The 17461-nt window shown below is 44.5% G+C and overlaps 1 protein-coding gene across 15 annotated transcripts in view; it reads left to right on the forward strand.

Annotated features, from left to right (window-relative positions):
- myo18ab (myosin XVIIIA b) overlaps positions 1-9066 on the forward strand; it is a 272470-nt gene extending 263404 nt beyond the window's left edge. For 9 of the 15 annotated variants that reach the window (XM_088907095.1, XM_088907093.1, XM_088907084.1 and 6 more), the window contains 3 exons: positions 292-411; positions 1902-3404; positions 5124-9066. In XM_088907095.1, the coding sequence (XP_088763221.1) occupies positions 292-411; positions 1902-3396 (1615 nt within the window). In that variant the 3' untranslated portion in view covers positions 3397-3404; positions 5124-9066. The remainder of the gene's footprint in view (positions 1-291; positions 412-1901; positions 3405-5123) is intronic. The other 6 variants (XM_088907098.1, XM_088907099.1, XM_088907096.1 and 3 more) reach the window with 4 other exon arrangements.
- The last annotated feature ends 8395 nt before the right edge of the window (positions 9067-17461 follow it).

Here is a 17461-nt window from a genome sequence, read left to right on the forward strand (position 1 = left end):
TTCAAATATAATAGATGAAACCCAGCCTCTCTCCTGTGTTTCAGACAGCATCCAGCGCGAACTAACTGCAGCCACAGAGCTGCGATAGCATTTGTAACGGCAGTGAAAATAATAAGAAACAGTTTCTCGGGTTGAAGATGATCCATCATTCCTTGCATGTGTGTTTGCTGTTCTCTCCTCCTTGGCTTCTCGTAGCCGCTCACTAACCAGCCAGCCTGCCTGCCTGGCTTAAGGCTCTCCCCCACCTCCCCATCATCCCCGTGACCTTTAACCCCTCGCGTGTCCCCACAGTGAGGATTCGGACACGGACTCGGAAGTGGAGAATCGCGTCGACGGGGTCAAATCGTGGCTGTCGAAGAACAAAGGCTCGTCCAAGAACCTCTCGGATGAAGGGAGCCTGAAAAGCTCAAGGTGAGTGCAACGTTTGGAGCACGCTTGGAGGAGGGGAGGGGGTGGGAGGTGGACACGACTTCATCCCATATCAATCAGCGTTCCTTCTCCGTCCTTCAGAAATCATCGGAAAATCCTCACCTGCATATAAATAAAGCAGGGGAGAGGCTTTTAAACTGAAGATGAGCTCAGGCAGACTGAAGGACGGGTACTCTGGTCACAGTCTGCTTCCCATTCTCTCCGCTGTCGCGGTGTCTTGAAGAGGGAGCTGTAAGAGGATGTTGCTGCTGACAGATTTATGGACATGCCCTGTAGCCAGCTGGCATGCCTACCTGATTTCCCTTTCCCGGGAAATGAATTGGTCCGCCTGATTTGCTGACAACTGTGATTGTCCTATGTTTGTCTTCTTCTTCAAAAGACATTTGCACTCCTGTGCACATTCCTCAGAACTTAAGCTCAAATGTTTCATCTGTTAAGGCGTAATAATTTTGGTGGGAACTACAGCCTTGCACATCCTCAACGCCAACCTAAGTAGTCACTGAGCTCTTTTGGCTTATGTATGATTTTATTTTACTGAAGGATTTTTCTTAAGGTGTTTTACAGTTTATTGAAAAAATGCATCTTTCTTAAAATACAGTTACCTATAAAATGCCTTCAAACCTGGGTAGATACAGTATATCTACCGTCAGCATGCATAGGCTGCAAAGGATCAAGTAATAGGTTTATTCCATGCTGAAAAAGAAGAATGAAAACCATGTTTCATCTGTGGAGCCTTCTTCGGGTGTACTTTGGCCGAAACGTGTTCTCCTTCTTCTGTTTTCAGCATGGAATATACCTATTACTTGTTCCATATGAAGAATTATGCTGTTAAACAACTAGTCCAGCTAAGAGCTAAGGTGGAACAAAACCCAGAAGACATCAGGCAGCCCAGGACCTGAATTTGTCACTCCTGTGCATGACCAACCCCCCCCCCCAGGCAGTACCAAACAGCTCAAAATCACAAGCTTCAGGTTTCAGGACTGCATCGGTCTGGTGCTAGTTTATTAAAATTGATTGATTTTCCCCTGTCTACCTCATGCTCAGTCATCCAGAGCTTATTATGCTGACTTGTTTGAATTTGATTTTGTTAAATGGTGGAGGAGATTAAAATGAGGTTTTACATCCGTCCTGTATTTGTTTTGACAAATACATACTGTAACAGGTTGATCTGAAATTCAGCGTGATTTATATACTGTGTATATATTTCACATTTGCATAAATCGGCAATTCGGGTTTGTATGCAGTTGAGCATCTTAAGCCTGTTCATTCCCTCTTCTTTGGACACTGCCTTATTTTCACCATTACTTCCCTTTCACCTGTCATCTTATTCAAATATTCAGATGTCATTCCTCTTTCTTTTCAAGTTTGCAATTCATCCATCTCTTCTCTCTTTTCTGTTTTCTTTCCTGCTGCTCCTTTCTGCCCTTCGCCCCCCTCTGTCCTACCCTGCCTTGCTGCGGCTGTTCCTTCAGATTTGCTGTAAACATAGACGCCAAAGAAGGAAAGGAAGGAAAAGAAAGTATCAAAGAAGGCAAAGAGGTAGAGCAGAGCAGGCCTGTGTCTGTAATGAGCTCTCTTAGCTATAGGAAACGCTCCAACCTCAAAGATTCAATAGGGGGTACAGGGGATGAGAGCTCCCTCTTCAGCAGCCTAAAGGAGCACTCGGATTCACAGGAGCGCTCGTTCCGCAAATCCAAGCGCAACTCCTCTGTGGACAACCAGGACGACACGTATTCCGTGAGCTCCTGGAAGAAATCCCAGGCCGGGGATGACTTGGACGACAGGGGCTCGGTCATATCGCAGGCCTACTCCGAAGCCACCAGCCGTGCTCGAAAAGGGCTGGACAGGCGGTGGTCCATCGTGAGCCCCGACTTCGACAAGGAGTCCGCCGTCTCCGTCCCCGCCAGCCGAGCCTCCACCCGGCGCGGCTTGGAAGCGGACGACGACTCCAGATCCGCCCTCAGCTTCGGCCTGTCCAGCCCCCTCAGCCTGCGGCGTAGTCTTTCCCGCCTGGACAGCGGCCGCGGCGAGACGTCGGGCACAGCCACCAGCCCCGCCCTCAGCCGCCGCTCGGGTGCCCGCAGCCCCAGCGCTCCCAGCCGGGCCGATTCCCGGCTCTCCCTCTCCCGGAGCCGGCTGAGCGAGTTCGATGACGATGCCCTTAGCATCGCCTTCAGCGAGGGCAGGTCCTCGGTCTACAGCCCCCACTCCCTGGGCCGCAGCTTCTCCGTTCCTCCCCAGCCGAAGTCGTCGGTGTCGGATGAGACCCAGCCCGACACGACGGATGTCAAACCCGTCGGGCATCGGAACTACTTGGATCCGGACCTGGAGGCCGCCATCAACGAGGTCCTGAGCTACAAACCCATCAAATTCAAGCGGAAGAGCCTGGAGACAGACTCCGAGGAGGATGAGGAGAAGGGGAAGGACGACGAGGATGACGCGAAGAGCGTGCGCAGCATGAAGAGCCTGCAGCTGGACGGAGACGCGGGCCGCCCTTCCTCCTCTTCCAGCATCAGGCGTTCGGCCTCGGCCCTGGATTTCACCCGCCCGCTCAGCAGCTGCAGCACGCGGAGCAGCCGGAGCAGCCGGAAAGGTAAGAGCAAGAGGAAGGGCAGAAGCTCGGAGTCGGACAGCTCCTCCGGAGACGGGCGCAAGAAGAGGGGCTCCTCCAAGAAGAAATCCAAGAAGTCCAAGAAGAAATCCAAGAAGAAGGAAACGGATTCGGAGTCGTCTTCGTCTTCCTCCGAGTCCTCGTCCGAGTCCTCCAGTTCGGGAGGATCCACCATCTCCTACCGCAGCTCCAGCAGCATCAAGAAGGGGCCCCGCAAGGTAGTGTCCGGCTCCGAGGAGGAGAAGGAGGCAGCTCCCGCTGAGGAGCGACCCGCGTCCAGGAAGGAGGAGAAGAAGAGGAAGAAGAAGGTGGACAGCCTGATGATGAAATACCTCTACAGACCCGAGAGCGACTAACGCAGTCAGTAGGTGCAGCCTGTTTGGAATGAGGCTTGGCAAAGCATGGTGTGCGACTAACCAGCAGCCTCCAGTAGGAGCAGAAACAACCGACCGCATCATCAAGGCATCATTTGGAAGGGGGGGGGGGTTGGGTAACTCTAGTTCTGCATGTTCACAGAAACTCCCTGCTTTTTAATTACTAACGTGACTGAAAATTAATAAGGACATTGAAAGAACCTTTTCTGTTTTTATGAATTTGAGACCCAGGTTTTCATTTTGAGACTGTAGTATAATGTACTGGAGTATAATCTGCACAAAGAAAATTAATTTTGTGATCAATTCTGTTATGGCAAAATAAAGTGCTATTTACAGGTTAAGGACAGGTTAAACCTATTGAGATCTGCATATCATTTTGAGTTATTCTGAAGGTCCTGCCTTAATCATAGTGACTATGGAAAAGACTGGGTTTTTAAGCCATGAGGAGGTCAGTGAGCGAGATGCATGTGTGTGTCATTACTAACAGGAACTGGAATGCCTTTGTGATTTATAGCTCAAAAACAAATAATTTAAAGCCAACAATTGAGCAACAACATTTTTTTTTCAGACCTTTTACCGTGAAGTATACATTACCTTAAATTAACATGAAGAATATACTGTAAAAAGATGCTTTACAGCAAAGATACCACACCTCCGGTTCACAGTATCCAGTACTGTCTGTACTATAAATAACTTGGGACCACTCTGTGGTCTTTTGGCTCAGGTCTGCGCTATTTGGAAGACTAGGTTTTAGAAGTGAGCTTGCGGTTGACAAAGTTCAAGAAGATGGAAAAAGAAAAGCAGTTTCCTTTTTGTTGTGTCTTAGAGCCTCAAGTGTGGTTGCTTTTAAAATAACAGCAACAACACCATTCAAAAAGAACTTTGAGCAAGCTTAAAAGAGCAGAAGATGAATTTGGCTAGAAATGTCTCAGGTGAAAACTGTAGTGTCTAGGTCATCTTGGGGAAAAAAACATTGTTCCGGAGTTATTGCTGAGATGATCTGAGCATCTCTCGATTTTGACAGTGAAATGAAAATAACCATGTTCCGCCGAGGAAGCTGTCTCTTCAAAAGAGCTTTTATGTTTTTTATAACCTTCAGCATCAACTTTGAGGAGTGAACATGCTAGCTAGCAAGGAGTGATGCAGACGTTGTGCTTGTCCCAGTGCTCCTCAACACCAGATCGCTGGTTTCTCTTGTGGTCCAATTCCAACCACAGCTCTGAGGAGAATGGTGCATCACCATTTAATCTGGACTGCTTGCTTTTTAAAAAGTCCTAGCAGGAGGTGGCATCTGCTATTCATTAAAAACTGCACTGTTTTGTTTAGTAATCGTTCTGACCTTGAAGGTTTCGTTCTGCCTCACACTAGGACATGACGTTGCCAATTGAGAATTGTGTACAATGGAACCTTGTTGGCAATCCTTCAGAATCTCTCTGTAAACCTAAAAATGTTTCTATGATATTGATCATTCAAGGGAAAACTTTTCAGGCACTCTTTGTTTGAATCCTCTTATTGATGTTGACAGAGAATTAGCACATCAATTTTTAAAATCACTTTAACACTGCTTTTAAATATGAAATGCAGAAGTATTCTTTTCAAGTGATTCCATGATTAAGCTCCCTAGGTATTAAACTTGGCAGCAGGGATTCTGTAAGCATTTCATTTTTATTGTTTTTAGTTAAAAGCTCTTCCTTTTTCTCCGTTTCCAGCCCCCCAACCTATCGGAGACACCTATCCCAGATGTCCGATGAGGAGGATGAAGAGGGCACGACTCTCGGCTCGTACCGCTCCCGATATTCCAGACGCAACTACCTGAACGACGGCGATGGCGACACCAAATTTCCGGAAACCACAGCGTAGCCTTGCTACATACACAACCACAGCGCGTCCGAGCACCCTTAAGACACAAAGAAACCACAGGCAGCACGAGCACTCCCAAGCTGGAAGAGATCTCAAGCCTGTTGTTTTCCACTTCCTGTCCATAAAAAAACGAATACAAGAAAAAACATACAGCAAGGAGGGTGGGTAACGTCTGTAATGAGGCTACACTGAGACACTGCGTGCATTAGAAACTTACCACTATTGTAAGACAGGAAAGTACTGATGCAGTTGTTTTCTTGCATGCCGTGAAGCATCCACCTAGACTCTGGGGTTTATAATTAGCCTGGGTTTCCCATGTTTGTCTCTTCAAAACAATCCCCCCTACTCAACCACACACACAAGCCCACTACGCTCGCCCATCTCACCAAGGTCTGAAACTGACCCTCTCAAAGGTGTTGGGTTTCAGCACATCCACAGCCAAGCAAACACACGCCATCTGCCGAGTTTCCCAGTTTCCTCCATCCCCGATGTTACTGAGCCAAAGAACTGTTTTAGTTTGCGTTGAGGTGTTTAGACACACCGTCGAATAAATACCAAAATGCCTTTGTTGCAAGTACGACTGCACTGCTCTGCTCTTTGAGTCCTCGGGTTGTCGAAGAAGAAAACCACAGAGGAAAAGTGCCATTGATTATAGACGTCTGCAGTTGTGCTACAAATCTCGTTTTTTATTTCCTCACTTGCTGAGATAAATTATTTTTTGGATGAATTTTTTTTTGAGCACTGCAACTGAGAAAATTAATTTCAGAACATCCAGTTAGTGATGAATACACAATACAATACAATTTCTTGTGCACTAATTTAAATAACGGCTTTCTTTAGGTGAGAGATAACAGTAAAGTACTGATCACGTTGTTTTCTTGTATTTGGGACCGATGCCTTCATCCTGATTTTATTTCACCTGAATTTACTAGGTACTTGCAGTAATGGTTTTGGTAAAGAGTCTTTGGCTCAGGATCGTAGGTCCTTTTTTTGTCTAATTCTTCAGTTTTCCAAAGGGAATGTACTTGGTATTGGGTACGGTGCTTTGTTGTAATTATTTTCTAAAATTTCCTCATCTCCTCATCTACTGTAGTGGTAGTTCCACTATGGACAACATTGGGCTTTCATCATCTTCTGTAGAGTTTTAATACTTGACAATTGCCTATTATAGACGACTTACTAGATGCAACACTTATTTGAAATACAGGCTTGCGCAACTTGTATATCCTTTGCTGTGAAATCCTTTCATATTCCTTCCAGCGTACTGTCTTGTAAGACTGGCCAGTGTTTTGGTCTTAGACCTCACAAGAAGCTATGAAATGTTCTGGAATTTTACGAGAAAACATGTCTGTTTTTTAAATGTTACTGGCATGCTTTGCGCTGGTGATCTTTACAAATTTATCATGAGCATGAAGAAATTTGGTGATTGCCTTCCCCACCAAAAACAATATTCATATTTGTACATGAACTGTGGCACAGGAATGAAAGGATTTCATTACCACTTGATTGTGAAGACAGGAGTTTAGATTTTTTTGTGAACATGCTTTTTAGAGATCTGTTTTCTGCACTATCCTTAAAAAGGTCTAATACTTTACTTTTTTTCTATGCATTCAATATTTGCATTATTATTAAAAGCAGGGAAGTGTTTGATGGTAATGCTTTTTCTAACGCAGTACAAAATCCAAGGCAAGAAAAATACATGCGTGCAACAGGCATAACATTACAGGCTGTACACATATAAATATATAATGTCTGTATGATTCATTCTAGCTTTCAAAATAGTTTGTTTATTTTCTGTATTGAACAAATGACCACTTGTTAAGAGTAATTTTGCAGTACGGTTTAATATATTGTAAATAAACAATGGTGATTGTTTTAGAATTGTTTTTGAATGGGGTTCTTTCATCGTGTAAGGCACACTCTGAAGACTAGAGCTGCATTGACCGTTTGAACATGTACTTCAGAAAATCTGAAACCGGTTTCCTGGAAGGAATATTTCAGGATCCTGTAATTGAAAAGGACAGGAGATCATTTTCTGTTTTCTTTGAAGTCCTGCTCGCTGCTTTTAACCTGTTACCTTTCTGGTGTCTCTGAGTGTTTCCAGTGCATTATTCTCCTGTCCACACGTTTCGGCCTTTCCAAAGGGCAGAAACATAAATTTATCCTCCGCTTGCTTGAAGTGGGAGTGGATTCCTAATCGGCAGTAAAACTGTGGTTATTATATTGTTGCATTTAAACTATCTGTACCAAGAACTCAAATTGTAGACAAGTGATAGTTTGGGAAAATTCAGCAAGCTGCATTTTTCCCACAATAAGGTTTATTTCAAAGGGGACATTGTAATTTAAAAGCAACCAAGCTCATGTTGGATTGTGCTGCACAACATAATAATTATGGATGTCACAGCCTTAATAATGAGCAACCTGCAACAGTTCCTTCAATTTTAACCCCTCATGTGCCAGCTGATCGGTAATGCAGATTTGTTAAGGAGAGTCTCTGTTATGTTGTAAATGTATACGTTTACAAATGCTAAATAGCCTCTTTATTAATTACAGTAGGTACTGGAAAACAAAACTAACTGCAACAACATAGCTATAAAGGGGATGTCTGTGATAGATACTTTAGCTTTGAGGCTGCAGTGCAGGGGTTTGGGTACCTGGAAGGTTGTAGGTTCAAATCCCAGGTAAGACACTGCTGTTGTGGCCCTGAGGCACTTCACCTGAATTGCTCCAGTGAAATACCCCACTGTGTAAATGTGTCCAAATGTAGATCACTTTGGATAAAAGTATCAGCCAAATAAATTAGCTCTGAATTTTTAATGTACATTAAAAATGTAGCCATTATTTTGATGCAGGGCTGATATCCCTATTCTTAAGATATTTAAGATACAAATAATGGAGGCTGGTAGACGGGTATATTTTAAGCAAAAGCTTCATACACACACACCCAGTCAAATGATGTGTCACAGGCAACATTGTAAGGTAAATGTTTAAAAAAATCTAGGGCTTCAGTTGCATGCCGACCCTGGAATCTCTGGGCTCCCTCTCCTGTAACACAATATGGAAGTTTCTGTTAAATTCCTGCCCAGTTTGGAAGAGCCAAATGTGTGTTAATGACATCTCATCTCATGTTATCTCTGTGACCCCTGCACATGAGGGGGGAGACTCTTCTGACACGGCCTCTTTCAAGCTGCTCTGTCATTAACATGTACAGTAGCAGCGCAGCCCCATGCTGGGGGGGGGGGGGGTCTGTGCCAATTAGCACGTCCCTCACCCCCCAGCAGCTGGAAAGGCTTGGGGAATCCTGGCCAGAGTCAGCTGGTGACCTAACTCCCACTCTTGAACCCGCAACACCTGATCATAGAGCTCGGCCTACATTCATACATAATCGCCTTTCCCTCACCGTTTTTCCTTGACACGTTGGAAACATTGAGATGGGGGAATGATGGAATGGACCGTAAGTGTTGATCGATATTTAATCTTACAAATACTTGGAGCGTTATTGTAAATGGTACCGTACGTTTTACTGTTCATTAAACTCTCATTGTAAGCATTGATGTACAAACTCCTGCTGTGCAAATGAAAAAAAAAATGTAGCTCTAGCTTCAAGTGTTCTAGTTGTATGAAATGCCGGAACAGAAAATGGGGGGGAGATCTTTTGAATTTTATTTGCCATTTTTAAAAAGAAAAAGGAGGAAAAAAACGGTTAAAATGTATTGTCTGTATTTCTGTAAGATTTTTTTGGATTATTTATGAAAAAAATAAACTCTTGGGTTGTATTTTAAACGTCAAAGACTTTGTTTTGTTAGGTAAGGGATGTTTGTGCTGTACAGAAGCTGAGTGATCTTCAGGTTCTAGTGCAGCTTTGGGGAGAGGCATCCTCTGTTCTGTGTGAAGTTCACAGATCTGGTTGAAAGTTGCATCATGCTCTGTGGCTTGTATCCTGATCTCATCAGATTCTAAGTAAGGTTGGATGTGGTCAGTGCTGGGTAAGACCTACAGTAGGAAAACTAACTGGCTATTACAAGTTGTGTTGGTGGACCAGTGCGGGGGGGGCTCTTCCCTGTGGACTAGAATTCCCAATTCCATTCTCCAGTACTGTGACCAAAGATACTGGGCTGTAAAAGAAGCCTTAACATCGGTTATTAAAAGATCCTCTGACACTGAGTTGAGTAGAGCTGTTAACCCCGGGATACAGGCTAAAATTCAGTCTGGACCCACACAGTCAGGCCTGCCTGAAGTTTTCCGCTAATTCTACTGGTGATGCAGTTTCTCACTTCTCGCCATTGTCTTTGTAGAGGGCTTGCTCGTCCCCCAGGTGGCGCTGCCCCTCAGAGGTGGACGAAATCCTGTACGTGCTTGGAGTACGTTTGTGGCTGAAAAGCTCTCTATGAAAAGGCAAGGAATTATTCCAATTAATAGAAGTTCTCTTTATTATAAATACAATGCTCTTTTTTGTTCCACATTTTGGCATCAAACATTTGCTGTCAAATGCAAGAAGTGCCCGAATAGAGAAGTGCCTGAAGGAGGTTTAGAAATGCAGGTGGGTTTCAATTGGTCAAGATTATCAGAGTTTGCGCTCCAGATGTGAACACCTGCATCTTAATTAAATCCTCCTCATCAGTTTGTGAGCAAATGTGCGGTTTCTGCTCTGGTGTGAATTCTCATCAACACTGGAAGTCTGTCTCCTTCTGTGGGATCAGTGAGACTGGAATGGCATTGGTAAGTGTTAATTCCGTCCGCTACCTTCACACTTGCACCGTTTGCAGTAAAACTGGTTCATCCGTTAAAGCGTTGGGGGCTGTACATTAAAGGGTTCTTTTTCCAACAGAATAATTAAATAACTTGAGCCACTGATCGGTGTTCTGTATTGGATCACGAACAGAGGCTGTGGTTAACTCTCCCCAGCCCATTGTTAGTTTTGCATGGCTTAGGTTTGGAGTATTACTAACATAATTTAATTTGATAGGAAATGAACGGCAATAATATTTTTAATAAAGTTAACACTAATACTGTAAGAATACAGTTCTGCTTCACTGCCAAGTGTCTGATTAAACTCCGTTTCTGATTCCTAAACAGGAGCTGCAATGTCGTTCAGCAAGCTGGGGGCACAGATAACATCAGTTGAACAAAGAGAATGGAAGGGCCTTCTGTAGTTAGATTGCTCTTGACACGATCAGGAGGAAATTGCTGCAGGAGTCCTTATCTTTTTCTCCGCACAGAGGGATGCAATGTGCAGTTTGGAGTTTGGCAGCATGGAGGTTTCTGAACTGCTGTGTAAATGGTGTTCAGCCAGCCACCATACTGGAGGAGGGAGGTTAAACCCCCCCACTTAAGCCTCCCTCTTTTTGCCCCCCCCCCCCCCACTACATTAGAATGGTTGGTGTCATTTATAACCCCAGATAACGTCTGCAGGATGGCTGTGTTCAGGCGTGATGAGATTAAGGCCATTGAAGTGCAGTAAATTCGAAATGAGATGTGTTTTCAGGCAGAGGAGGGAGTACATGCAATTGTGACAAAGTCGCTCGGCTAGAGTATGCGTGGAGTCCCGACACTTGGACATCTCCGCAGGCAACGACTGTGAACTGCTCCTGTCGACCCCTGGTGTTGGGGGAGTTTGAGATGGTTTAGGGTTGTCACCCTACAACAGCCCCATGATGAGCTGAATAGCAGCAGATTCTGTAGCTATGCTCGTGAGAGCCACATTGCTTCTGTATTTGGGGCTTTTTCTGCTGCCACCACTGTGCACATTTTGGAGGAGGTGTGCAATGCCCTACATGCCATACTTGGCTAACTCACAGCTGGTTATTGTAAACTGGGGGGTACAATAGGTGCCTTGGGACAGCCTGGCTTTCATCTTACATGAAAGCTATGCACCACTTTCCTTGATCTACATTCCTGAGACAGAAGGAGACATTTTACTTATTTACATCAAATAGATCTCGCCACCCAGCTCATTAAGACACTTGATTTTGAAACGCACCCACTTTAACAAGCTGGTGAGCAATTAATGAACATGTAATCTTGATTGAAGACACAAGCAGCTGTTGCCGGCCCTTGTAGATCGCACAGTCTTTTATGTCCAAAGTCCCTGATCCCCTTTTCCAGCGGCAAACAGAAAGTGCAGGGTGTTGCACCTCTGCATGCCCCAGTGGCAGGCTTGTCACAATCCAGTCCTCTTCCCACCTCCAGGCTCTCCTGCTCCATCTACATCTACCAGCTTCCGTTAGCATCCTCCTCCAGAGCATCTTCAGCCCTCTGCAGACCTGTCCCCCACATACTGTACCTTTCTGCGCCTGCAAGACTTCCAGCCTTGACTTGAAATTAAACACAGCAGGGGCGAAAGGTTTGTGTGCTCATTACACGGTCACATCTATGGGGGCTTTCAAAACTGCTTTGCTTTTCTTGTGTGGAATACTATTGCAAGTCAGTCGCCCATGCGAGGCCACTGTTCTTCAAAGAAGCACGTACTGTATATGATTAAGCAATATGTGTTTAGAGCTTGTTAGACAATAATGAATCCTATACTATAAAGCTCTGAAAATTGCTTGCCTAACGTAATTTACAGGTCCCGTTGTATTTAAAAATGATTTGCCTGTGTGGGCTGTGTGCTTGTGTCTCTTTCTCATTATTTGGTGTTTACACACAGGCTTGAGCTTCAGATGACCTTGTTCCTGGGTAGGGTGCCTTCTGGTGTTCCTGTTATGTGTTCTTCATTGGGAACACAATAAAGCGCGTCTCTCAGACCAGGCGTTATTCCCCACAGTTAACTCTGGCAGGCTGTTTTATGCAGCGAGTTGTTATTAAAATGTGTGATCTGTGGTCTTCCGCTGCTTCCCGCGAGGCTGGGGTGAGGAACTGCATAATTAATCGGGGAGCGAGCAGTGAAAAGCGAGCGTATGGCTTGGTTGCTCTGAGGGGCTCGCAGTTTATTTCCTCTGCGCCGAAAGCCTCCGAGCCCAGACCTCTCTGGCATCATCAGGGCAGAGTAAACATGAAGGTGCAGTACGAGCCTGTCGGAATAACATGGTTTTCTCCTGATCAGTGTCCCTTTCCCAGTGCAATCTCCATCCTCCCCGGTGAAGCCTCAAAGACACAAGGAAATGAAATCTTGATTCTCCTCGCCGCATCACAGACTCCCCTGCACCTGCTGAGGGGGAAGCAATCACGGATTTCATTAAGAGAGGGCACTCGTAGACGTCTGGGCACCTCCGAATGCCTACAGTGACGTTGGGAACTTCAGATGTCCAGAGATTTAAAAGGCAAAATGCTGATATAAGGTCAAAACTTCGTGGTAACCAAGTAGGTCAAGTCTGAACCATGACTTTTCTCCAACTCCCCCTAACTTCAAGACCCGGCCTCCCTCCCCCTGTTTTTGAAGTGTCAAGTAACCTGATGACCAGATGGGCTAGTCGGCGTCATCCTGGGCGGGGCGGGAAACGCAGGATTCGAGACCCGAACTGATTTCCCACCCTCTGGCACGAACGATCCTGCCGGCTGGAAGCTAGAGAGCGAGAGATGAGCGCTGCTCCTGCTGGAGGGCTCTGACTCAAGAGTGCCATTCCCAGCAGAGCACCACTGAGCTCATTATACTTCCAAATGGCGGATGACTTCTGTTCTGTCAGGTTTTTTGTTTTTTTTGCCACATGGTGACAGTTTATTTTTCCTCCGTTCTGCTTGACTTGTGCTCCTGTTGGCTGCATCTGAAAGGCGAGGTGTCAGGTGAAGGTGGGCTGGCCTTGTGCTTTAGGCTGGAAGGTCACCCTCTTTCCCTCACTGTCCTCGTGTACATGTAAGTGGAGAAGTCACTGGTGCCAGTGGACTGCAGATGCTGTTGGGGCTACGCGCACTGTGCGGACCACCTGAAGTTTCTTTTGACATGTGCAAATCCTGCACACCAACCATTCCTTCTTGTCTCTTTATCTGGGTTAAGAAAGCAGGACGTTGGGAGCATGCAATCAGCCATGCTTGCTTTCCCAATGAGAGAGGAGGATCCCATGACTAAGGCTGCCGGCAATAATAATAAAAAGAAGATCTAGAAGAAGTAGCTCTATTAATAAAGTGCTTTTCCAAACTCAAGATATCACTGTACATAGTGATAAAAAAGAAAAGTACAAAAAAGTAAAATAAAACAAAATAAAGAAGAGCATACATCTTTATACAGATGGAATGTGCCATGGTAAAGAGATGAGTTTTGAGTTTGGATTCGAGGAGAGTCTCAGAATCTGTCTCTCGTAGGGTCTGAAGGAAGGGCATTCTGTAACAGTGAAGCAGCGACACAAGAGGCCTGGTCTCCGAAAGTACGAGATTTAGTCCCGGGTACAGTGAAGAGTGAGCTTTTCCTTTCTGTCTTAGGACGCCATGTCCCTCAGCCGGTCGTGTGTGTTAAACAGGCAGCGTCCTGCAAAGACCGATCTGTGAGGGTCAAGGAGTCGAGCGTCTTGCATAGGAGAATAAGCTGTAATAAAGGCAATCACCCTGCACCCTCCTGCACAGGAATCACCTAGATGCATGTATGGATTGACCTTACGGGTAAGGTCAGAGAGAACACTTTTATCAGCTAATGTACAGCCTGCTCTGGCAATGTGTGATTGAAGGCGGGAAGGTCAAAAGGACGGGTCAAGCGCATGCCGTGCTCAAACATTCTCTTGGTTGATGCCGCAAAGCTCTTCCAGAATAAAGATGCGGATTTTTTTTCCCGTTTCCCCATGATGTATTGTGCCATTCTATTTTTCCTTCCCTCCTCTCCATGCATGAATGCTTCCTCAAATTGCATGACTGACTGCTAAGTGCAGTCTGCTATAAGTTTGGAGAAGCCAAAGCAATTAAAGAGGAGAATATTGACAGAGTAGGACTGGATGGGGCTGACAGCTTTAGAGAGACAATGACAGTGTGGAGCAGACTGTGCCTGCTGCAGTGTTTTTCTTTAAAAAAAAAAGCATACCCACGTACCAATGCTTTTCACTTTAGAAGGAATCAGTCAAGAAGACAGTGCTACAGTATATGCATTCCAATCACACATTTCTGAATGAATTTAAGTCTCTCATTTGTATTACAGGTCATACACAGAAATAGCTATAAGTACTGTAAATTTGATCAGATTTTTAAGAAATCAGACACATAAGAAGTCCTTGAAGCATCTGGAGTCGATCTATTTTTTCACATGACATTTTGCAATTAGGAAACTAGAAAGGAGCAATTTGAATTAGCTGTAATCTGCATTTCTTCCTTAGGAGGGCCCTTCTGGCCCTGATTTAGCGCGATGGTTGTCACAGCTGACACCTGAAGCTGGCGGCCACACTCTTGGCCGGGATGGGACACCTTCCATTCTCTTCTCGGAGTGTCTCATCCTCTCTCTGTCTCCCCTCTCACACTCCTGCTTTCCTCCTCCAGCTCTGTCCCTCTCTCTCTGCCTCTCCTCTCTCCAGGTATCGTGTTGAAGCCCAGGGTTTGACCAATAGAACTGTGAAATCCAGGGTTTTTTTTTGGTCAGGGTGTGTCTGTGATTGATCGCGGCTTTAAATTTTTGACGGTTTCCATTTTCATACAAACCATCCCGCCCGCCCCTAATTTCAAAAGGTGATTGGTATCAGTTGTTTCCGGTTTCTTTCTTTTGCAGGCGAGGGGAATTTAAAAGCCATGTTTTGCCTTGGCAGGAGCCTCTTACAGAGAATTGGTTTAGCGTGGAGTAGGATGAAAGTGTTCTGGAAGCACAGTCAGCACTATTTTCTGTCCCGGTGATAAGAATGCATTTATCACAGCTGAAGGAAATCCTGAGATGGCCACTGAGCCCACTTGGCAATTTAAAGGTGTTTTATTTCTTTTTGAAATACATGACTAAGTTTAATTGCTCTGTTTTATGTGTTGTTTTGGAGAAGTGGTCTGTATAGTTTAGGTTTTGTGATATTACACACCCTGCTGTTCTTTGAAGTCAGCTTTTTTGGAGAACACTTATTCTGAAACTCTGGTGTTTCAGTCATTAACTTTGTAACCCCAGGGTGTAGACTTGAATGGTGTGTGCACGTCCATGCATTGGGTTGACTCAAACCCAGACAGAAAGCTCATGGAGCTCTGGTCTGATTTACGAATCACCAAGACTCATGCAGTAAGATAAGTGCCATTTGTTTTCATTGGTTCTGGCAATGGAGCCCCAGTGATTCAGGGATTGGTTCAGACTGGAGCTCTGCCTCAGCAATTTCAAGTACATTCTCATCATTCCTCCAGCTTGCCCTGGAGATGCTTTTTGGCAGCACTCAGGACACACTGACCAAGCCAATGGATGCTGATTCATTGAGATGTTAATAAGAAAGTGGCTTGATGAGGCACTTGGATCAATATTTAACAAGCAGGCGCAAGGGCAAGTATCCCGCGTTCTTTATGTTATCATCATTCCCAGCATTTTTCTCAATACTTCAAACATTTCAAAGATTACAAAAGTATTACCTGATTTAATGGTAAAAGTGCAGACACACATGTGGGACATCCTGTAGAGGCATTGACATCCATTCTTTTAAAAATGGTTAGGTTATACGTTTAATCGTGCTATACATTGTGTAGTACATTTATGTAGTACATTTGCCCAAGAGAAGTCATTAAACCTCCAGTCTAGGTTGAATTCCAAATGGTCTCAGTGAGGCATATTATCATTGGCTGATTTACAATGTACTTATAATCTAAGTTTAGAGTGTGTTGTGATATGACAGCCCTCCTGCTGAAAAGTTAATTGGAAGGGCAGATTTTAAAAGATGTTTTTTTGGGGGGGGAGACTGCTGACAACAGTTTTTAAATACTTATTTATGCATTTTCTCTTCAGATCCTAGATGGGCAATGTGATCGTGGGTTTTAAACCTTATTAATGCATGTCACATTGGTGGGGAATGTATTAGTTATTAATGAGATTGGAGCATAAAACAAAATCTTTAAAGCAAAACTGAGCAAGAACAGTCCATCGACGCACGAGCGACAGTAAGCCCACTGTAGCGCCGTATCTATTAATAGTCCTGGACAGTAACTCTGCTACCACTTCCAGCAAACCCTTTGCTATGTAATAATGCATAGAGCCTCACTGATTACCATGCATATATTTTGTATTTCATTAACAAAGTGCCCAGTGAGACAGGTTTGGGGGGGAAAAAAGATGTTTCCATAGCTACATTGAATGCACCCTGCGCAGCAAGCAAGAAACCCTCTCTTTTTTTTCTGTGCGTGTGCTAATTGTTTTTTCCTTTGCTTGGCAACGTAATAACAGCCACCGACACAGCTATGGCAAACTCATTCCAGAGGCATGCGTTGTATCCTGAAATAAATAAATTAATACTCCAAAATTAATTAGGTCTCATGTTCACAAGATGATTATTGTGTTTCCTTAAAACTTAGCACGGATCTCACCTATGCTCAGATCTGCCGCTGCTCACACGTTGTGCCTTAATGCTTAGATAATACTGAGAAAGCGAAACATAAATCGTTTAACAAAGATAAGGCTCATTACATCTGCTTGCATTACTTCTGCATTAAATTCATATAAAGAACATGTATTGTAGATCTGATGGTTATTCAAAGTACAATGGTGAAGGTAGGCTGTTAAGGTTTTGCTTTAATATGAACATTCAGTTTTCTGGATTTTAATATTAAGGCAAAACAAAGCTGGAAATTAAAAACCCATCAATAAATCAATCAGAAAACCAGTTCCTTTATTTCTAAAGTGACTGAATGGGCAGGTTTCTCATGCTGATGTGTCCCCCCTGGACTAGACCCCGTGGTCTAACTGTCTAGTTTCATGGGAATAAGAAGCTCTCTGAGTTCCTGGGCTCTTGAAATGAGTTGGAGCTTGTGGGCCTGTTTCATAATGCCACAGTCGGCACCAGCGGTTTCTCATCAGTTTCTAGGCTTACTGTGGCTTTGCAGTATTTAACTCTCAAGTGTTTCCCATTTGTCCTCAGAATACCAAATAAATATAAAGATATCCATGTTTCATCCCACTTCTTATATAATACTACTACTAGTGATGATGATAACACACATGCTGTAGAGTATATCCCAAGGCATGTTGTGAGAAGAACTGTACACAACTTGCGTAGCTCCATACCATGGAAAGGCAATGGAAATGAAAGACAAATCAGATTAAAGCACCAGGTGAAAACCTGGACGGCAGATCTGCAGGCCAGTGCCTTTCATTGGGACTTCGGCTTTT

This window comes from Atractosteus spatula, chromosome 27 (genome assembly GCF_055471065.1).
Source record: "Atractosteus spatula isolate fAtrSpa1 chromosome 27, fAtrSpa1.hap1, whole genome shotgun sequence".
Classification (NCBI taxonomy): domain Eukaryota; kingdom Metazoa; phylum Chordata; class Actinopteri; order Semionotiformes; family Lepisosteidae; genus Atractosteus; species Atractosteus spatula.